Raw genomic sequence first — 23,582 nt, forward strand, 5'->3', positions numbered from 1 at the left:
TTCATTGAAAATGTAAAAATGTAAATGTTAAATGTATTTATTTTCAACTACAAATGCAAAACATAGTGTTGGCTCCTATCAAAATTGTACATTTTAATGTTTTTTGGTTCTAGTTTTGCAGATGTTTCTATTTCAATGTAACACTGTCTAACAACAGATGTTTACAGATGTTTTAATGTCACTGATAGTTGAGTAAGGCCTATAGATAGACTGACTGACAGGTGGATAAATGAATGCAGAACGTCTGAATAGACCGAAGTTAAGCAAATTTAGCCACAGTGGCTACACTGACCCTGTTATCTGTAGATATAAAGATACACCAATAGGTGGCAATACAAGTTAAGACAATATTCATGGAGACAGAGCACTGCAGGGTGTGGAGGATTTTTTTCTGTCCCATCAGTGAAATGTCAAAATAAAAACCATCCAGGCTATAAGAGGTGCATTAGAGAGGACTGTATTTGTGCAACATTAACCCACCAGAGTATTTCAGTTCAATAACATACTCTGATACATTTATTTTGAAACGAGTCCTAACAATACACACTTTTTAAAATAATAAACTGTTGTTGTTGTTGTTTTCACAAGTCTTTTTTTTTTCTTTTTTTTTGATACAAGAGCCCTCTAACACAAAAACATGTTTATACAGCTACCTTTCAGTCTGTCCTGGCTCATTTCCCTGTAATTTAAAACAATGCACAGGATACTTCCTGCAAACACTGGCAAACCACTGACGCTTCCTCCTGCTGATGTTTCTGCACAAGACGGGAAACCTTTTCTGCGAAATGAATCAATGTTAATCTATAAAAATGACTAATCAAGCTGTGGAACATTTTTTAACAGAATCTTGGCTGCAGTTTTTTGGTCAGAAGTCTGTAGAGTGTGTCAGGGCTTTTCTTGTAGCCTAAACATCAGCTATAGAGTTGAGGTTTGATTTCTTTCTGGAAGATCCCAGTAGTCCGTCTGTGGCCTCTCTGCCGCTCATATCTGCTTTCAGAATCACAGAGACAGACTTCAGGTCTTGGCTGATGTCTCCAATCGGAAGTCCACTGAGGTCAGAAAAACAATATGTCACTTGGAGTATTACATTCAGTTCGTGTGTCTGTGGGGACATTCAGGTGTGATTAATGAGCTATTGTCAAAGCAGTCTGCCTATTTAAGAGCATTGGGACACAATAGGGAGTTCCTTCAAAATAACATTGTCTGGCTATTGCTCTGTGTGTTACACTTTTGTACAAAACTTTCTCTCTTTCACTCTCTCTCTCTCTGTCTGTCCATCTGTTTGTGTAAGCATAAGACATTATTTTAATCAGCATTTTAAACTGAGGTTTTGAACTGTTTTGCAGTGCCTAAAAGCAGGGTAGAAACATTTTAAATGACATTTCCAAAGTTTTAATGCATCATTTGAGATTTAGACGCTCTTAAAATGGCAATGATCTTCTCTGTGATTAAGTGTGAGATAGATTGTTGATTTTTTTACATTTACAAGAGGAAATACATAGGATGACTGTTGTGTGTAAAAGATTAAGAGTTGCTGATCAGAGCAGTTACGGCTGATGGGGAAGCTGAGATGGTAAGATAGCACCAAAAATAGTATGCATTAGTTTGAAGGCCTATATGGTGTATGGGCATACATGTGAACTGAGAAAAACAATGCAGCAACCGCATACTCTACTTTACTGATGGTGTCCGTGAAAAGAGACTGCAAAAAAAGAATGCAAGTCAAGAATTTAAATATCAGTATATCATTTTCACATTAGGTTTGAGATGTTCGTAATATCAGGTCTGGAGTTCATCAAATAATAAACCTATAACTAATAATTTTGTTTCTGTGTCACAGCAAACCAGCTGGGCTGCACAAATACAGTATTGCAGTATCATGACGGGGGGCACTGCTGTTCCAGTGCAAAAATCCTGGCGACGGGGCAGACAGAAAAATGAAAAAGGATAAAACAAACACACATGGTGTGATGCCTGAAAGGGGAGTAAGTAGTCACATCCTCTTGGATAGGAAGCAACAGGCTTTATAGGAAATATGGCACAACACCAGCCTATAAATAGGCTGCCACTGCAGAGAGATTGAGTCTAGCAAGGGCGAATATTTGGCTCTTTATTAGCCAGTAGCTAAACTTTGTTCACCAATTAGTTGTTAACCTTGACTGTGTCATTTGGTGCTTGACAGGTAGCTTAATAAGATTGTTTAAAGCTTTTTCGTTGGAAGCAATACAGATGAGAGTGGTGAGAGTGAACAAAACACTGGCCAGAAAACTAAAATACTAAAAGTCTCCACAGAATGGAGGGGAAGTGAAAAGTCAGGTGATAATTTGATATGGATTTACTACTCCTTTCAAATCACACGTAATTGCTTGAGCCATAGTTGATAGAAAATTATCAAACAGTTTCCTACACATTGTTGACAAAATACATTTTTAACTGGATAGCAGAAAGGACACATTTATTCGCTCTCAGGCTTAAATAAATCAGATTTCATTTGAAGCCAATAAAAGATATAATATAAACAATCCATTTAGGTCCTATCCACAGGGCATGAGCATCCATCCCTGTTAACCTGCTTCAGATGTTATCAGTCCATTAAATGGCTGTTATCAGTTGTCATCGGGAGCATGAAATAATGAGGAAGTATGACCTCACTATCCTCTACATTTGTTGTAAGGAGCAAAGGTGGAAGTCAGTGACATTGCTTAAAAAGTGAGTTTTTGTATGGTGGGGGTTGGGGTAGGAAGATAGAACAAACAAACACAGGACTTTCACTCAGACACCACGGCCATTTGTAGTGTACTTAACATACATCATATATACATATACATATACATCATATACGCAGCACAACTTCAGTCATGACATGAGTTAACATGGTTTATGTTCACAACTTAAGTCAAATAACAACTGTGCTTATTTTATTTATTTATTTATTTTGGTGCCTAAAACTCATGAAACTATGACTGTTCCACAATATTGGAAGTGCACCTTCTGACCTCCTGGTTGGTGCACTTTGCCCCGTCTGGACCAGTATAATGAAAGTGATAACAATTGATGGTGACCATTCAATAGGTTGATATTAACATTTCACAGGGTTTGTTTGTCAAAGCTAAACAGAAAAAATGGAAAGCTGAAAAAAAGAATAACAGTACTGTGCACATATTAGACTGATGATTTGTTTTCCATTTCCACAAAAACAATCATTAAAAACATGAAAGGCAAATGACTAACACATCTTATTAATTTAGAGAAAAATTATGGTGCGGCTCAAATCAGTAAATAATTAAGTTTACTTTCACAGATTACAACACACTTTAAGTCAGAGTAAAGAGCGCAAAGATCCATCATTCCTCCAGTAAGTGTCCGTCTTATTGCTGTAGCTTTCTGTGTCATATCCTCGGGATTTGGAACATTTATTGATAAAAGCCTGAGGCAACACAAGTATGAGAGAAGATTACATCTTGTTATGTTGCAAAGCATGAGGTATGATTAATGTTTCGCAAGTACTTTTACACAACCTTTCTAGTTTCCCTTCACAATAACATTGGATATTGCCAGTATGTGTGTGTATTTATCAGTGTGGAGACACAAGTCTGAACATGCAGTCTAAATGAGGAGAATCTCCTCCTATTTGGAAACAAAATTTCTGTCCTGGTATAAAAAACAAAGGTCCAGGCACTCGTTTGTGTTTGTGGCTTTATCAGTCAGGAAATGGGACATGGCAAAGGTGAGGTGACTGTCATTGTGTGTGCATATGCGTGTGTGTCTCTGAACATACTCACTGCTCTACCTTCACCTCACATGATTAAGGGGTCATAAGTGGGCTCTTTATTTGTCTGGGTCCTGTTCTTTGGAATGAGATTTATTGAAGATAAAGCTGAATCTAGAGGTCAAAGGTCACAACACACACCCCAAAAACTTAAGATTTATAACTGTAGGGGATGAAGGTATGGCTGATAAATCAAAAAATATTCACATTCTTTCTCTGAATAAAAGATGAACCACACCTCATGTCCATAGATCTTTAGATAGACGATTTACAATACTTTCCCCCCAGATTTGTCCCGAAATATATCACATGAAGAAGCTCTCCTGCAACAGTATTTTGTTGTTTTGTCTCTCCAACAAAATGTCATGGTATAATAACCTCAGGGTGTGGGTTTATCATCATATCAGATGGTGACTATCATAAACATCTTTCAGCCAACACACATTGTTGCTGCGTGTTATTCCACTGTACCAATGGTGTCATTTTTCACACTGGAAGACATAAAATAATATTAGTCAGCCATTTTGGACTGTGATAACAATGTAAGGGGTTATTCACCACCTTTATCTGCAAAGGCATGAGAGACAAATAATTTTACTCAAGACAACCAAGAGCTGTATTTCTTACAACTCAAAACTCTGAGGTGCTGAAACACCTCGGCATTATGGCACCAAACTTTGCTGTTGTAGTAGATTAGTAAACTTCAACATCTCTCTTGGCTGCTTCTCTCTCTCACACACATTGTTCAGACTTGGGTGTGGAGCCAGTTTTCTTTTTTTTTCCGAAGCTTTGGTTTTAATCCAAAGTCGTTGGAGCTGCTGCGTTTGTTTGGACAGACAGGAATTCTCTGATCCTTCAGGGTACAGTAAAATAGCAGGATAGTACTGTAAATGACGTCTGTCCAATGTCCACCAGAAAGTGACCTTAGTCAGATGATTCTTGCGTAAATGTGTTTCTTAGGTACAATGAGTTGTGCTTAAAGATACAATTAAATCAGCATTAAAGATGCAATGACTGAATCAAACAGTAGAAGCAAACACCATCTGACCCACGTTTAAAAGGACACACTCATACAAATTCAGCAGTACAAAGTGTAAATGGACAAGTGTTTGCTTTAACTTATCACCGAGCATCTACACACCTGCGCAGCATCAGCCGCGGAAGTCCTTCCCTGTTCCTCAGTTTCTCCCAGCCAATCAGCTCCCTGCGTGTTCTTCTGCCTAATGACGTTATTCCCCTCACATGAGCTTGTCCACCTATAATATATATATATATATATATATGTGCTGATATTTCATAAAACACATATATATACATATATATGTCTGTGTGTGTGTTTGAGCGTCAGCAACAGGAACTTAAAAAGTGTAAACACCACACAATTTATCGACTGAGAACAAACAATGCTGCTTATGAGTGTAAACTATCTTTAGCAAACTATGTTTAATGTGGCTGATTGTAGAGGCAAGTATCTCAAATGTGTGATAATCCAATCTTGTAGTGGTTAGCTGTGTGCGAAACAATGAGAATTGTGTGTTAATTGGTATCATCTCAGTTAAAGGGTGAGTACACCAACTTTATCCAACAACATTAATGAATTAGCAAAGGCAGATATGTCTTAGTCTGTGACAACAGAAACAGCTCTGTAGGACTACTAAACTGCCAATGATACCATCAGGGGTATCGCAGCTTTGAATCGGATGCAATTTTCAGTGAGAAACCTATATTACAATATTGGGACACAAAGTTAGAGCACCTATAAGACAGAAAGGGAATAAAGAAGAGATGCTGTTTAGTTGTATTACACGGACAGTAACACATAAAGTCAGGAAATCTCAGCTCCGCTTTGACTTTTCTGTTGCCAAATCTATGGAACTGCTTTCCACAGGAAGTTAGCATAACGAACAATGAGACAGTAGACAAATTTGTGGCTTCTCTCACCAGAAATTCTCCCAGACACACACACTCAGTGTCATCAGCTATAACTCATTGATCTTTTTTTTAGATTTTTGAAGCTGCAGGTTGTCATGAACAGAAGAAAAAGCTCACAGAATGAATTATTCTTGGGGGTAAAATACCCACTTTCAAAGCTGTTGAGGCACTTAATGGTGTAATTCAAGAACACTTGATGCATCTGCTGATCCTGAAGAGGTGAAAACTGCTGAGGATTGTTTGCTGTGGTTTCTCAAACGGGATGACAAATGACACAAGTGGAGAAAAAAAGGGATGCGGGTAAAAAGGTAGGGTGAGCAATGAAAATAAGGACAGATGAAAGATGAGTAGCAGAGAACAAGAGTCACCCAAGGGGGAGACAACCAAAGAAAGGAAGCAGAGAGAGAGTGATGAGGGAGGAGGTAGAGGGGGAGTTATGAACGAGATAAGAGAGGAGATGAAAGAGGAAAGAGCGATGAGGGAGAAGAGGAAAGCAAAGAGGGTGATGGATGGAAAGACAGGAAGAGGGAGAGTGACTATGATGAGAGAGAAAGAGAGAGAGAGGAAAAAAGGAGAGGGGTGGGAGGAAAGGAAAGGTGCTGACTGGTAGAAAAAGTGTTTATTTTTCTGCTCCAATGCTTCATCCCTGATCTGTGAGAACTGAATCTTTCATTTCATCACTCCTCACCTGTCAACAACACACGGACACCAGGCAGATAGTGTATGAAACTTTGTATATATGAACACTTGCAGCCAATTGCAGAGTCATCCAAATAAGGTTCTCAGTCTCAGCTAATCGGAGGTGATGCTATGGCTGTAAGAATACACAAACATGGTATAATGTAGGTGGAAAGAGGCAGGGCAGGAGAAAAAACACAGTTGTATGAGGGATTCTGTATTTTGATGGATTACTTTAAGAGCAATTCCACATATATTCCCTTTTATGTTACAGTATAAAGCAGAGTTAGCCAAAGACAGCTACTCTGCACCACATTACAATGTAATAGTGTCACTTCAGTATTTAACCTTTCTTTTATCTACCTTGTTGGCGTCTGTCGTGCAAGTTCTAAAAGAAAGGTTACACCTTATTCGGATAATCAACCTACAGATAGTTTTGTATTAGCATTTGTAAAATGTTAACAGCCTATTAGTGAAGAGTACACAACTCAACTGTTTTACTTTGGAGATTTTTATCTATAGAGTATATGAGACACCGCACCACATATTCTCAGTAAAATGTGGTTAAACGTGAACCATTCACTCAATCAGAGCCTGAAGTTTAACTAAATTATTCTGAGGATATGTAGAAATGTTTGTCAAAAAAAAAAATCAACTAAAAAACCTACACTACATGTTTACTTTTTACAGTCCAACAAAAAATGTACATGTAAGAAGAATACCACAAAACTATAGCTAGCTATAAATGGCAAATTGCACATACCTTAATTCCATTACTGTGAATCTACTATGATCTTATTTGTCATGGCATTCTCCTAACCGTGTTTGTGTCAGAACACTGCAGTCCATGTATGTCGGGTCTTGATGCAGGGAAGATTAGGGCTAAAAATCCAGAGTAGTTGCTGTAGCAGCAGGAAACAGCTCAGTATGGTCCTTATGCACAACATGCACAGGATGCACAGTACAGACTGGGCCTCTTCTATCAGAACAAATAAACTGCACCAAAAACTCAGCTAAGGCTGGGAATGTTTTCTTTTCCTTATGGACATTTGATCACTGGTCCCCCATGATGCAGGAGATCCAGGTCATTATAGATCTGAAAGTAAAACCTTTTTCTGGCTTCAAATGCCACTGAGCAACTTCTGTATGAGTGAATGAGACCTGGCCTTCAATGCTGTATCCAGTTCTCTTTATATGTGGTTGGGTCAAAAACCACAGGACTGTGATCCAGGAGACTGCTGTTTGTGTCCTGTACAAAAATAAAAGTCACTGTTGAGTAATGTTAAATTAGGTTATGTATGCAATGTGAGGTTATGTTATTACAAAATGCAACCATACTTAAACCTAACCTCAAACAGTGGGGCCGCTTATTTAAGAAATGCTCTGGTGGGGCATATTTGAATGTAAGAACACATGATGTAGGTGGCCATATGGGTTGATCTACTTTTTGAAACTACTTTTTGACACAGTGAGAAATTGTGGAAGATAAAAAGAGTTTTGAAAAAATGTATCCTGTAATACTACAGCTGAAAAATGAATTTTATCATGCTGATTATCAGCATATTTCATCTATACAATTCTTGTGTGAAAATAGCTGCATTATAGATTGGTACCACCACTTGAGGAAGTCACTCAATATAGAGGCAGACAGTTATTTCTGAAGAAGTTTTAAAGCTTTCCAGTATTACGGGATATTGGATTTAGTGGAAAGTAACAGAGAAGATTAGAGGAGGAAATCTACACGAAACAGACCTTGACACAGACTCACACTGGCAAGCTGAGTGAACTAAACTGCCTCAACATCCTCACCGTCATCTCACAGTAATTTTCCTTGACTGATAATCAAACGCTGTGCTGGACAGCATACTGTAGCTTGGCTTGCGTCATTTGATCCCTTCGAATGGAGCTTGTGAGGTCGTATTTTAAGTAGTTGAAGTCATGTTCAAGTGCAGTGTAAAAACACTGTTGCTTGGTGACCAACAGAAAAAGACAGTTTCATTGTTCTCTTTTAAAAAACGTTTTGTTTTTGTGCATGTATTTTTATTTCAAAGTTATTTTTAGTGACATGACAACAAGGCAAAAAAAGTAAAACAAACAAAAAATGTTTTGTAGAACTGAATAACGTTAGTCATGCTTAAGTAGCTATAAGCAGATACTGTATTGCATTATTGTGGGGGAAACAAATAAAGACTAAGAAGATATATGCTCACATCATGTTTTAATTATGTTGATTAAAATTTAACTGTTTTTGATTTCGCAAAGATGTCAAAGTATGGCCCAACTCTGCAGAACTTTCTACATATCGAGTCTGGAATAAAATTTCAGCTGGTCATTCAGATGGGCCGTGGATGATGCAGAGGGCAGATAAACGGCTGACAAGGATCGACTTGTGTAGAGCTGTGATATCAAGGGATGGATTCTTTAGGAGTTAGAAGGTGTGGCAGGGAGAGGAGGATATGGAGAGAGACAAGGACAGGAAGAGGTGCGGAGAGGAATGTGTTGGGGCTAGACAGACAAGAGGATATGGCCATACTGACTGCACTGTTTCTCCTTTCCCATAGGAAGGCAAACATTGCATGGAAGAGAACATCTAAAGCAGAAAGAGGCTGATGCACAGGACTGTTTGCTTGTGTTTTCTCACCAGTCATGCCACCACTTCATTTTTGCTCTTCATGTGGTTTCCTCTTTGAGTGCAAAGCCCTTCAAATGAACTGCTTAACTGATGCAAGCACTGCTTGATATTGGCAGCTTGCATTTGCACATGCAGAGAGTGACTCTTCCTTGCCAGATTAAAGACAGTGATCATAACATTACTGACTCAGGCACTGAAGATGAATTGCAGTGCTCAAATTGTAACACAGAGCATTGTCGCTAATCAGTACTTTTGGCCATGGGCATGTTGCTCTGGGCCTCTTGACAAACTTGCTCCAAAATGCAAGCAAAAAGAGATGGTTAAAGGTTGAAAAAAGAGAGATAGTGTGACTATCTCACTGTGATTAAAGTGTTTCCTGTTACCATGGCAAAATAAGTTTGACAAGTGTGACTGAAGTGTCATTCAACTACGATTACCCCTGAAGCAGGGGAATCGGAGATAGGCAGGGTCCGCAATAAGGAATCAGTCATGCATGAGTGGTAAAGAACAATCTGGTAAATCGTGTCTGTGAGGCTGGGGTATGAACATTGGCTGTGTGCAATCAGGAACAGGTGAACTGAGTTGCCTTGATGAGGTGGGCATGACTGATGCTGAGAAGTGGGAAACTAGGGTGAATGGAAAATGACTGAATTATAACTTTTGTGACTGGGTAGGCAGAAGTGAGCAGGTGACCAGTAATGCAGAACTGTAAAATAATATGAAGTATTTGTCTAAAGTATCCATATTGTCTTATCTGACCACAACAACAACCTTGACCCAGCCTGTTTTAGTTGATTTAAACTTAACTGTCACTAGGAATGCAATTGTGTCTTTTTAACATATTCTTATCCCAAGTCGCCACATGTTGCTGCTTTGCGGGACTTCCACATCTACATATTACATTGTAGGTATTTTTCTGTGTCTGCTCTTTACGTGCCAGGATATTGCAACCATGATGTCAACAAATGCCCATGGTGGGCTGATGTGATTATGTATAGACACCAAAAGCACATGGCAATCAACGCCAGAACGTCAAAAAATGCACCAGCAGCCACAGATAGAAAGAATGCACATGGTAAGGTGTAGAAAAAAAACATCACATTCAGATGGGCTTTGTTGGAGCGTGCATCGCCCCTCCTGCCCACCTTATAGGCGCCCTTGCGCTCCTTATATTATGTCGTTATCACAGCGTTTCCACCTGACGCTGTTCTGTGGTGTATCATGCATACACAACCACTTCTGTCCAGCCACGTTCTCAAATGATGCCGTCCATCGGCGTATTAGACTGACAAGGCAGGTGCTGTCCAGTAGTATATAATGACAATGTGACCGATTCTGTCCAACAGGGTTCTCAACTGATGCCGTCAAGGGGCATATCATGTGGATGACAAAGGTGCCTTTTGGCGACAGGATCGCACGCCGAAAGCACTGTGAAAGCGTCAATATTTTACAAGTTCAGAATGAGGATGGGCTGGTCTTTTTATTGCAGAGTGTTAATAAGATATATTAAAGCATATGAAAACATTATAGTGTACATTCACATTGTTGTTATGTTTTACTGCTCAACTGCAGCATTATAGCCACCCAACAGCCAAAAACAGAAGTCTGTGGTTTATGTTGCTACACCAATGTATGAATGTGACACAGGGTGTTGCTTAAAAAGAGCCAAGAAATCCTGCCCTGAAAAAATAAAGGTTAAAAAGGGGGGCATGGGGTGCTGTCAAGCTTTCAGTTCACTGCAGACATGCGATATACACTAGAAGCCATTCCTCACTCTCTGATAGGCTACTGTCCGGCTCTGATGTCATGAGGGCTTGCTTATAAAAAAGGGTAACGGGCTCAGCTGCTTCAAAAGGGCAAGTATGCTGGAGGGCTGAAAGAGTGTGTTTGTACATGTGCAGGAAGGGGAGAATGAGGCAGAGTGTGTGTGTGCGTGACCACACAAAACCAGACGTTCATAACTGAGCAGAAGAGGAAGAGAGACTAAAAGCTGCTGACAAACACATTATAATGATACTTTGTGTTGTGGATTTAAAGACGTTTGGATTATCAAGTCACTGGATTGTAAAGCACAGGACGGATCCTGGAGGTAGGTTTCTATGCTTCATGCATACAATGTGCATGTACATATAAATAAATATATATGTGTGTGTGTGTGTGTGTGTGTGTAAAAAACAACTACTCATGATGACACCATGGGTATTTTAAGAGGCAGGTGTCAACTGGTACAAATATTTCATAACTGTTAAAGCATTAATAGGATTCAGTCTTTAAATTACATAGTAAGGGATCATCTCAATGTCATTAAACAATTGAAAAAAAAATCTAGAGTTATTGAACCATTTCATATAGTGTTTACACTCTAAAAGGCTAATTCTAACAATTGTGTTACAGTGGTTTCATTTGTATGTTAAATGAAATTATAACAGAGGTGTCAACTTTGAAGCCTTTCTACCATCTGCTTAGAGTCAATTCTGCGAATGCATTTACTGCACGTGTTGAAAGTCTTAAGTGTGAAATATTATATAAAATTATATGCTCATATTACATATTAAGTATCACCCTGATTCTCTTTCCTTTCCAAACAAAAAAAACGACTGAACCTGATTTGGCAGCTATAAGTCAGAGTGTGAGGGTGTTTCCACAGTCACTTAATCCAAACTAGCTTTCATCTTTAACATCTACGGTTTAGTTTATCATGACAGCAACATGTTTTATCGCTCAGCTGTTATTAGTGCATGTGTGCTTTTCACAAAGTTTACAAAGACATCCCTCTTTGCTCACAGTTTGGCCGACTTGTCATCAGTTTTTTCTACTAAGCACTGTCAGGCTGGGTGTTCTGTGTGCATGTGTCTTTTTGTGTTTACACATGCGTTTGTGCCAGTGTGTACCATGTACCATTGTGTGCATTTTTGTGTGTTTAAGTGCTCACTATAATTACCACCACTAAGCTATCTCTGCCCAAATATTGGGATATTTATGTCACAGTAAATCTTTTGTGTTTGGTTGTTGGCCTCAGAGAGCTGGTCATTTTTCTTTGTGTGTGTGTGTCTGTGTGTGTGTGTGTGTGTGTGTGTGTGTGTAGCTGTTTAAACAGAGGGAAGAGCAGGGCAAGTACAGCCTCTTTCGTAAACTTGATAATCTAGCCACCCAGATTATTGATCTGATCAATGGGGGCAGGGAACAGTTACGAGGCACCTCAGTGTGAGGAAATTGCGGTGTGAGCCTCAAACTCCATGGAGAAAACAACACACAGGCTGAACATTTTACAAACATGAATAAAAGATTAAATTATTCCTTCGGTTGTATGTAGCAATAGTGTTGGATTGTGTGCAGTGCATTATTACATGTCAGGAGAAAATTGTGCTGTGCTGTGCTTAATTCATTACAACTGAAACAGCCTTCTAAGCATCAGTAATCAAAGATTGATTTTTAAAATGAGTCTGCAGTCAACTTCATCATTTGCCCTACACTGTGGCACCTCTGTATGCTCTAAATGGAAATGTGTTCAGCTGAGGTGAGTCACAAAATGATGAAGAATTTTCACACAGACTGGCTGCTGTGGACAGACAACACAATGGACAGCAAACTAACTCCAATTATTAAGATGCTGTAATACGACAGTAATGTAATGACACTGCAAGGCTTTTACTGCGGGCAGCAAATTAATTCCACTTGTGAAATGATTGTCATAAAACAAATAATCAAGTCATGGTCCACCTTGGCATTTTGAAATGCATCCCAAAATTCAACACTTTGCTCATTGACCACGGGAGACCTGGGTAAACACTTGTGAATCAAAGCGTCTCTTTACAGCCGGCATTACCATGTGTTGTGAGTGTTTGGATTATGTTGGAATAAAGCCAACGTACATATGAATCCAGGTGTGCATGCACACAGAAGATCCAGTTAAGCAAACAACCTCTGGAGGTAGTCAGAGGTGCATTAAAAAACATAGACCATACACGCTGTTCCCATTTCTAAGAGCGACAAAAAATAAATACACTGCCAATTTTTAAACAAATAGAACACATTTCATACAATAAATAAGATGAACAGTCAGAATAGTAACTGGTCACCTGGTTACTATTACAGGTGTCTGAGTTACAGCATTGCTGTAAAAGTGTCATTATGTAAGGGATAATGCCAGATGAAGAGTCAGTTATCATGAATTGATAAAAAACAAGAAGGTCCGAACTGGTTGTCTAAAGGGCATTATCCCTCTTTTGTCACTTTCTAGTCCGCTAAACTCATATAACACTTTTACTCATTTATCTGATACAAGGCTATTTGCCCATCATTAGGAATTAATGGACACATTGCAACTTATCAGAGTTGAGTATTAACCCAGACCATGCACTTATAACCCAGGAAGTTAAATACATTTTTCCTAATGTAAACCTAATAACAAAGTTTGTATGAAGCGGTGCTTCAGGTAAGTCATTCTGTTCTGCTATACACACTGTTTATATGTATATATTCTTGTCACTGCAATATATGGGTCTCCATGCACCAATAGCAGTAGCTTATGTATGATTTCACAAGCCCTAACACTTTCCAAGGCAAGCATCCATCTCCCCAGTGAACATCTAAAAGCTTTGCATATGCTTACAGAATTCAAATGTAAACAGGAACCTTTCTGCATGCCATCTATCCTTTTATAAAACAGGCCATTGACTGAAAGACGGACGTAAGTGGTGAGCTGGATATGAAAAACTTAGATAAGATTACATTACATCATAGCAGGGCACAAGCTGATATCAGCTACATGCTAACACGGGGAGAGAGCAGTGTGAGAACTATACCAAGGATTTCAGGGGAACCTTCTTTTTTGCATAGGGTATAAAGAAATATTCATAGCTGTAAGCATGTAGGTCAACTTACTTTACGTCATCATTTAATAATCCGTTGACCACATCGTAGCTCCACATGGGGATGAAAAACCGCATATCACATTATGATACAATACAGCCAACTAAAGCTGGGCACAGTATACTCTGCAGAGTGACGCTCTATAGTTTATCAGTACAAATAAGATAGATAGGTCAAATTGTAAAATGGTCTTAAAATGCACAACTGTATAAATATTAAATCATAACAGCTGCCTACAGGGGTTCAAGTCCTCATGTCCAGATGAGTACAATATTTCTTATCAACAAATTGTACATCAATAATAGGCTAATTTAAGGCATTATCCACAATGAAGAAGATACAGAAACATAAAAATGCATGGCAAAAATAGATTGCTATCAGTATTTTAGTTTAGTTTAATTGTGTTGTGGTTCCCCTGTAGTTCCCACCCTCGGTGAAAGACTCAGAGGCATGCACACCACTGAACCTGATGCACTCATGTTAAGGGGAGGGACAAATAACTTCCTCTGTGAAAAAGCACATATGTTTGTACCTCACCTCAGTAAGAAAAGAAAGTCATTAGCTGACTCATGACCAACTGAAAACACTGCACCAAGTTAGATGCAGTTGGGCATGTTCTTCAGCAAAAAGAATTATTTCTTGATATCCAAACAGTCTGTTTAGATCCATATTACATGTGCTTTTTAAGGAGATGCAATGAAGTGTTTTAAATGTATTTTAGGGATGTACCACACAGGTACAAATATGTGGTAGAAAGGTAGAAATATGTGATTGATTTAAAATCACTTATGGTGTAAAGAAAGACTTGAAACCTGAACTTCTCCCCACCTTCACCTGAGCTCTCTCGTGCTGTCTTTCTCCATTAAAAATAAAGCTGTGTTGTTCTGTGTGTTCTGACTGTAGATCATGGAAAATGTCTCAGCACTGACTAACCATTCACAACTCAGCAACTCCTCCATGACCTCTGATTCGTTGAAGACACCTCCAGAGTTCAGTGATGTAGAACTTGTGCTGCTCGGCGTTGCAATGGCTATCCTGGTTCTGGCCATAGTTTTTGGTAAATTCCGATTAATTTTATATTTCATTTAATCAATATTTATCAGATTAACTGTGTGGAGGATCAAAACTGAAATATTGTTTTCTTCTGGTCAGGTAATGTGCTGGTGATTACAGCCATCCTGCGGTTCCAGCAGCTCCAGACTGTCACCAATCTCTTCATAGCCTCACTGGCTGTTGCGGACCTCATCATGGGTTTGGTTGTGGTCCCCTTTGGCTGCAGCCCCATTCTGCTGGGAGTCTGGCAGTTTGGAAACTTCATGTGTGAATTCTGGACAGCAACTGACGTGCTGTGTGTGACAGCCAGCATTGACACCTTGTGTGTGATTGCTCTTGACCGCTACCTTGCCATCACCTCCCCGCTCCGCTACCCAACGCTACTGACCAGGTATGATCAAGACATTTTGGTTTGGTTTTGCGGGGGTTGAACAAGTATTTAGGTTTAGTTACTTTAAATCACAACCAATTCTTATTAAATACTCACCAATACAAAGCAATCCAAAGTGATGCTGCTGCTGCACACCTCTCTACATGTTCAAACTTTTTGGCATTTATCTAGTCAACCCAACACTGTCAAAAGGCAAAATCTGTTGTGACATCACTTTTTGAGGTCTGGCTGTGTTTGGAACATGCTGGAAAATTTGAATCCATACAGTACCATAGTTTCACCCACATGATGTAGACTGTGGGTATTAGCCTGTCACTGGCCGCCTATTTTTCGACAGTAACATGTTTCTTGCATGTTACTGTTTTTAAAATCACATCGCTATGTGAAACTACTTTTGCATAGTCAGATCTATGGCTGCAGTTTCTCTCAGCTAACATCCTGGTCTCAGCACTGCCCAAGACGATTGTGATTGGCTTAAAGAAATACAAACAAGACTGACAAGATAAGTCAGGCTATACAAGGATAGTTTTACACCGCAACAGGGATTTTGAAATAGTTACCATCTGCAGTACAAAAGTACTTTTCTGCTTGATAAGTTGACATGGTTCTAGCCATCTTCCTGCAGTTTTGGTCCCATAAAGTATTGGTCCCAAAGTAGTATTTGGAAAGGACCTGCTCCAGCGCTGGCCCCTTGCTATTAAACATACAACTTAAAGGCAAACTGCACTGATTTTTACACCCCAAAGTATGTTTACAGATCTTTGGGAGTACTACTGTATCTAAGAAGAAAGTTCCATTAAACCTCTTGTGACTCCAGAGGGAAATGCACAAAATCTGACAAACTGCCCAAGTGATATTACTTGAGTCTGCATGGGTTTGAAAATGAAAAAATGTTTACATTATTCTTCACCTGTGTGCACTCTCGTTTCCTGCTGCTGACCAGGGGTCGGGCCTTTGCTGTGGTCCTAGGGGTTTGGGTGGTGGCCTCCCTCATTTCCTTCCTGCCTATACATCTGAAGTTGTGGGTGTCGAAAGATAAGGAAGCTATCCGGTGCTTGAATGATGAGTACTGCTGTGACTTCAACACCAATGCAGCTTACGCGGTGTCCTCCTCAATTGTGTCCTTCTACCTGCCGCTGGTGGTGATGATTTTCCTGTACGCACGGGTCTTCCAGGAGGCCCAGAAACAGCTGGAGAAGATCCGAGGGAGAGAGAGGCGCTTCTGTAACTTGCATAACACTGCACAGCTGACTTATCCGGATGATAGTCCAGCAATGAATAAACTCAGGGCAGGAAGAGAGGTGGGAGAACAAGCAGAAGAGGACAGACTAAACATGCAAAAAATAGGAGATATAGACACTGGCAACGAGGAAAAGTTAGGAGAGAGCAGAGCAAGGACAGAAAAAGGGGAAGGGAAACACTCTGCCACAAAGCGTCTTAAATTCTGTCTGAAGGAGCACAAGGCTGTGAAAACTCTGGGGATCATCATGGGAACCTTCACTATGTGTTGGTTACCATTCTTCATCCTCAACATCCTCACGAACTTTTTCAACTGTGGTGAAAGTAAGCTGCTCTTCAGACTCCTCAACTGGCTGGGATACTCCAACTCAGCCTTCAACCCGCTCATCTACTGCCGCAGCCCTGACTTTAGGCACGCCTTTCAGGAGATTCTCTGTTTGAGGGGCAAAGGGGGAAGCTGGAGAGGGAGGAGAGGATGGGGATGGTGCAGGGAGAGAGATTGCTACTCCAAGTCCCCAGGTAGGACGAACAGAAAGTCAGACATGAATGGTGTCAAGGGGCTGGACGTTCAGCAGAGGTCAGGGTGGAAGGGCAGTTTAAAGAGCTCTATTCAAGCGAGCTCACAAACTCTAGCTCTTCAGATATCTTGCCATGAGCAGGTTTTAGAAGTTGCTCCTGGTTCCCTGTCAAACTGGCAGGCCAACAGTTCTGCTAATGGGAGCTGCAAGGAAAACCTGGCTTCTATTGCTTGACCAATTAAGATATTAGACTTTACATTTTGTGTGCATGACCGTGCTGTGAATATCAATTTTGATGAAGCTCAGAATGTTTGTTTTGGGTTGAGACTTAAGCTTGTAGTTCTGTTAGTTAATATTCATTTTATTTCAGTAACTGATGTTTCACTTGTGAATAGAGGTCTGACTTAAACCTTTAAAGGTCCAGAGTGTTGGATTTAGGCAGATATATTGGCAGACATAATGTATAATATCCCAACATATCCTCATTAAATGGTTTGTATGATACCCTGTGAAAATGCACACACGTTTGTATGATGTCATACGTACTAGAGCCCCATGAATGACATTACGTCCCTAATGTACAGTTATGTAATTAACTTAAAGCTATTGAGGTTAGGTGTAGGCAAGTAAAGGTACTGTTGTTAGGTTTAGGAAAAGAAACATGGAAAGGATGTACTTTAAAATGTCTCAATAATTCAAACTTCACCTGATTCCAAACATGCCACTCCAGTGAAAATTCTCCTTTTTTTTGTCTGCTGCCTTGTTTACTCCTGTCAGCGCATTGGTCATGTGATCACAGCTTTTCATAATTTGTGTGATATGTAAAAATGTGGTTACATTACTTTTCATAGCAAAACATAAAAGCAGTTTATGAGAACAGTTTGAACAGTGAAAACTACGTTTTCATTAGTGTATAATCACCTTAAACTATGAACTGTTGTGTTTCTATTACCTTAGTATAGGCTGCTTATATCTACATATGGAGTGACTGCTCTTCCACAGAGTCCGCTGTGTTCTTTCTACAGCAGCCCAGATCACACAAACTGAACAAAGGGGCTGTGTCAGAATGTGACATTTTTTTAGTATGTCTAAAACCTTAGTATGCATCTATTAGTATGTGAATTTGCCTACTTTAGTCCTGCAAACACTGAAGAATACGCTAACATAAATGTCCCACACTGCAATGTGGTATAGGACAATATTCATAACTGACGCTTCACTTTAGTGTGAGTATGTAAGAAATGTAAGACTTTACTTTTTAAATCATTAGTTGGCACAGGTTCCAACCGGCAAGAAGGATCTCAAAAAGTATGTTGAACAATAGTAGGCATATCGAATGTGTAATTCAATAATAATAATAGTTCGCCTTCACACTTGGCAATTGGGAGAAGTTTTAGTTTTGCATCCTCACCGCGATATGCCACTTAATTCTACACACTGGACCTTTAAGTGAATTTTCAAGACATTATAAGATTACAATGTATTACAGTGGGCACAATAACGCTGAATTACTGGTGCAACACTCACAACTGCCCAATGCATAAATGAAAAAATGTGCAGCCTCAAAACTAATGATAATCAGACCAGGAAAACTGCATATGCAGATTGTTTTCAAATATTATGAGCTTCACCAAGCTGGTACCTACAGCAGGGCTATTGGGAAGATGTTTCTGTTATTTTATCCACACTCCTGTTTATGCTAGATGGATAACAGAAAGGTGATGGACTGCATATGAATTACTTGCTACTGAAAACAGGTAAAATAGGAGTGAAATATTGACGGACAGTTCTGCTGTTACATGTGGAAAGGTTTTAATGACGCTCAGTGATGAAGTTCCAAAGTGCACCTTTACTGAAGCAGTCATATAGGAAAATCAAAGACTTTCTGTTGCTTTGAAATGTAGAAAAATGAGCCACTAGCAAGAAAGTTGATGGTTCAGATTTATTATTATTCATATTGTCAGGTTTGGAAGAGATTATTGGAATTCCTAATGATAAACCTTACGAGAAATCAGACGAAACAACCTTTTGTTTTCTGTTCGTAACTGGTTGATTATTTCGTTATCTCAAGCTTATTTACTTTAGTTGGCAAAATAATTAACTTGTGATCTTGAGATAATGATGTTAAAAAGCAAATGTGAGCAAGGCCATTCTCGGCTTCCATAGAAATCTTTTATGTGAACTGACCAAAATCCTACTCAAACATCAGAAACAAATGTTGGCAGTCAATGTTTCTGCAAACACTTAATGCCCTACATTAACACATTATCATAGGAGATATGTTTGAAGTTTGCATTTCAATAATGCTATGGTTATTGTGTGGTTAGGGGGCACAATCCCAGCAGGAAAAGCAACTATGTCTCAGTAAAAAAATGGCGGCTTTTTGTGATACTATACCCTGCCACCAATTCGCTACAAAACATCCACGTTTGGAACCTAAAAACCAGTTGAAACACACAGACGGGTCGCTACAAAACACTTGCGACTGGAGTCTAAAAACAGAGTAATGGACTGTAAAATACAACTGGCTTTATTGTTTGTCTCAAACAATAATCTGCAGTAGCCTAGTCTACAGTTTGAAAAATGCGTATGTAATGTTTTTGTGGTTTGCAGAAACTTATAATGCCAACATTTCCTGGTGCTTAAAAATGTTATATATTGGGCAGATAATTGTTTTTTATTGTAAGATCCCATAATTCATAATCGGAATATGAAATAAAGGTTTTATGGGCCTTTAAGTGAATTTTAAAAACCATTTAGACATAATCTTGTGAACCTTCTTAAGTCCAAAACACACAGAAACAATATGATACACATCATAATGATCATTATCATCTTCTACATAAACCCACAAGGCAGGGAGCACAGGCAGGCATTGAGCAACCTCCGTGAAGCAGCGATTCAAAAATATGTTTTGTTTGCCCTCTGGCTAAAAGTCTTATTTGAAACAGAGGGACTCATTTGAGGCTCACTTATTATAACCTCCTCAGATTTTTGTTTTTCATTCCTTCCTGATAAACCTCACAGCTGGTCCAAAATCATTAACTGGTGTATATTTGTCTATGAGATAAACATCTAAGACACAAACTTGTGACTATCAAAACTTTCTCTTCTTGTGTTCGCTTTCTTTCCACGTCTTCACTCGAAATATGTTCCCTCTCTCTGTCTATCCAAACATCAGCATCTACCCACTCGTTGCTTTTATCCTGTCGGCTTTCGCTCTCTGTTATAGTATGAACATTGGAATTTGTCAAGCAGAGCTGGGGAGACCGTTTTCATGAAGCGGGATCTCTTTTCATAACATTGTCTGCCACACTCACTGTAAAAACTGAGCAGGCAGATTACACATATTTTAAGTGTTTACTTTTAACATGACATATTAAGTGTGTTTGGATTAGTCGACGATGATAAAGTAGCTCACATACAGTGGAATCAGATTGCATTATTATACACCAAGTGGACAAATTACATTTTGAAAATAATCTCCCCAGCCCTGCTTTTATGTGTAAGGATAAATATTTTTGTGTGTAAAATGGCCCCTGAACAAGGTATTGAAGGTCAGTGTCCCTTGTGTTAAGTGAAAATCTGCATGTGTGTTTGTGTTTCTGTATGTATGTATAGTTGTGATATGAGAGGTAACCATTTGTGCATCTCAAAGCTCAAAACATGCCATTTTATACCATGTAATTTACTATAATGTATATTAGACTTTGATTAAGTAACAGTTGGAAAATAATGTACTTTTTAATTCAATAATTTAATGCATTTTAATGTATAGGGTTTAGATTTTGTATTGGATATTGGAAGAGATTGAATATAATATAAGAAAGTATGTTTTCTTTAGTGTATAATCACCCGAAAATAAGGATGAGCCATTACATAGGGAGGGCGTCCTCATCCACGGAGATTGCCATATTACACCGGCATGTTTCTATAGTAGCCCAAAATGGACAAACCCAACACTGGCTCTGGATAGGGCAATTATGTCTTTGTATTGGCTACCATAGTAGGCAGCCCCTCTGCAATGAGAGAATTGGGAAAATGCAGTTTTTTTAAAAGGTGAAAATGTAAAAACAGCTTTATTCACAGTTTTTTATTGATTTAAATAACCGGATCTATTTCTTTTGGAGCGGAAGAGACCTCTGCTGATAATTCAGCTTCCGATAAAAACCTCCTGAACTTCTGGGTCGCAAGTCAGTAAAGAATAACGGAGAGCGCACATAAGCAGGTGCTAGGCTAGTGGCTCATCTCCGACATGCTGAACCATGTCACTGATTTTTAAAAAATCGAGAATCACTGATTTTGTAAAGCAAAATTGTTTTAATTCAGTGAATTTACTGGTTTAAATCAGTAGTCCCCAGCTGGTCTAGCCATGGGGTCCAGAGTTTGTCCTTAGACATTATTCCAAGGTCCACACATAAGTTAAGTTACCACATATTCAAATTTATATTACAAAATGTATACAATACCTGGGCTTACAACACAATGAAATATGAAAATATATCTCAATAACAGTGCTTTATACATAGAAAATAAATAGCACTGCAACCAAAGAAATCCATATTATTGCCTCAAGATCAGTGACATAAAAACACTGCACAGAAAAAGCATGTCTATAGGCCAAATAATACCAAGAACAGAGAAATAAAATAGTAGCTAGCTGAAAAGCAATTCAAAATAAAAGCCCTGTGTCAGAAATTCAAAAAGTGTGCTTTTTTAAAACTTGACATGTTCAGGAGGCACTTGCGGTCTTTTCAGATTAGACCCGTGACCAACTTTTGGACCACGACCCACTGGTTGGGAACTACTTGTTTAAATCACTTTTGAGGGGAGGAGACCTCTGTGGATAATTTGGCTCTCCGTTAAAACCTCCTGAACACTGACGGAATTCGATTTGCAGTCCTTACTGCAAGATGCCACTAAATCCCCCTAAATCTTACACACTATTCCTTTAATGTGTGTTTTGTATCATGTCTGTTACTACATGTGGAGTTTAAGCAGCACTGAAACACAAGTCTACTCTCAAAACGACTCGTTTTATATTACATGTTTGTGTCTGTCCAAGACTAAACTTGCTTTGCTGAAACAGGATGTTTTATGGTGTGTGGCTTTTAACCAGAGGGGCAGATTCTATTTTCTACCTCTATCAGACTCATATGAATGTCATCTCATCTCTGTAAATATTTATTCATACACTGTTGGATATTTTTTTGAGTAAAAGAATTAAGTTTGACATGGTGTTGTTTGAATCTGTTGCTATATGTGTTGGTTTGTGATCACAAGAGGAAAGTCATGAGAGATAAGGAAAAAGAGGAAGATGTGCTTAACATAATAGCCAAATGAGGTTAAAATTAGCAGTATAAGTTTGCATTTTCATAACATACAGATGGAATTTGGGGTTATTTGGGGCAAAGAACACAATCATTTTGCTAACTTTGTGATTTGTTGTCAATAAAATCATATTTTCGTATTCTTCAGTTGAAATTTACCAGTAAATCCAAGTGTAAATCCATGTCTGCCATTTGCAGACATGGTCCTTGAAAGAAAACAGCAGTGCAGACGGTTAGATTGGATTCTAATCTAATTCCTGCTTTATACAGTGCCAACACCTGTGTTGCAATTTTTTCATCAGAGCATTGGCATTCAATGACTGAAATTAAGATGTTTAAGACACCAGCTGGGTTAAAGAAAACAGACATGCATGCTGTTGACCAAGTAAAGCATGAGTCCAAAAATCTAATCTGATTCTCATTAAGCATGTTAGAAATTACCATACCACAAAAACTGTTCCTCAAAAGGCTCTTTGTCAACAAATAAAATGAGATCAGGAAATCTGATTCTATTTGCACTGCAACTTTAACCTTTTTAACTAAGCCCGTAAGACAGAGGCTTTTTGTACTTATTCAGTCATCCAAGTTATTCAGCTTGCATTCAAGTTATAGTGTGTGTGTGTGTGTGTGTGTGTGTGTGTGTGTGTGTGTGTGTGCGCACGTGCGTGTGTGGCAAGACATACAGTGACAGGTGCAGGCAGTCACAGAAGCTATCAGCTGCTGCAGAGGAAATACAATCAGCTATACTGCCTCAATACACACACACACACACACGCACACACACTAACACACACCCACACACGCACACACACACACACACACACACACACACACACACACACACACACACACACACACACACACACACACATTCACACACACACAGCTTTACAGTTCAATGGCAAAACACACTGTGCGTATGTGTGTGTCTGTGAATGTGACCTTTTTCCACTTTAGGTATATGAAAATTAAGCTGCCTCTTGGTTGTCCTATGTTTGTTGTTGGTATTAGTGTATTTTTCTATTAATTTGTGCTTGTTTTCAAGTATTAAAACTGATAAATGGCCCAAAAACTATATTAAAACATCAGTTTTAATATTCACACAGTATAATCCAATTCTCATGTATCCATTTATGCTCAGTGCTTTCCAAACAAATTACAATACACT

At 38.9% G+C, this 23,582-nt stretch overlaps 1 protein-coding gene across 1 annotated transcript; it reads left to right on the forward strand.

Annotated features, from left to right (window-relative positions):
• The first annotated feature begins 10,840 nt into the window (after positions 1-10,840).
• LOC121952477 (beta-2 adrenergic receptor-like) lies at positions 10,841-22,317 on the forward strand. The gene is made up of 4 exons (XM_042499191.2): positions 10,841-11,100; positions 14,787-14,940; positions 15,036-15,327; positions 16,271-22,317. The coding sequence occupies exons 2-4, from the start codon at positions 14,790-14,792 to the stop codon at positions 17,316-17,318; spliced, it is 1,491 nt and encodes a 496-aa protein (XP_042355125.1). The 5' UTR covers positions 10,841-11,100; positions 14,787-14,789; the 3' UTR covers positions 17,319-22,317.
• The last annotated feature ends 1,265 nt before the right edge of the window (positions 22,318-23,582 follow it).

This window comes from Plectropomus leopardus, chromosome 15 (genome assembly GCF_026936395.1).
Source record: "Plectropomus leopardus strain MGB_pleo_1.0 chromosome 15, ASM2693639v1, whole genome shotgun sequence".
NCBI lineage: Eukaryota > Metazoa > Chordata > Actinopteri > Perciformes > Serranidae > Plectropomus > Plectropomus leopardus.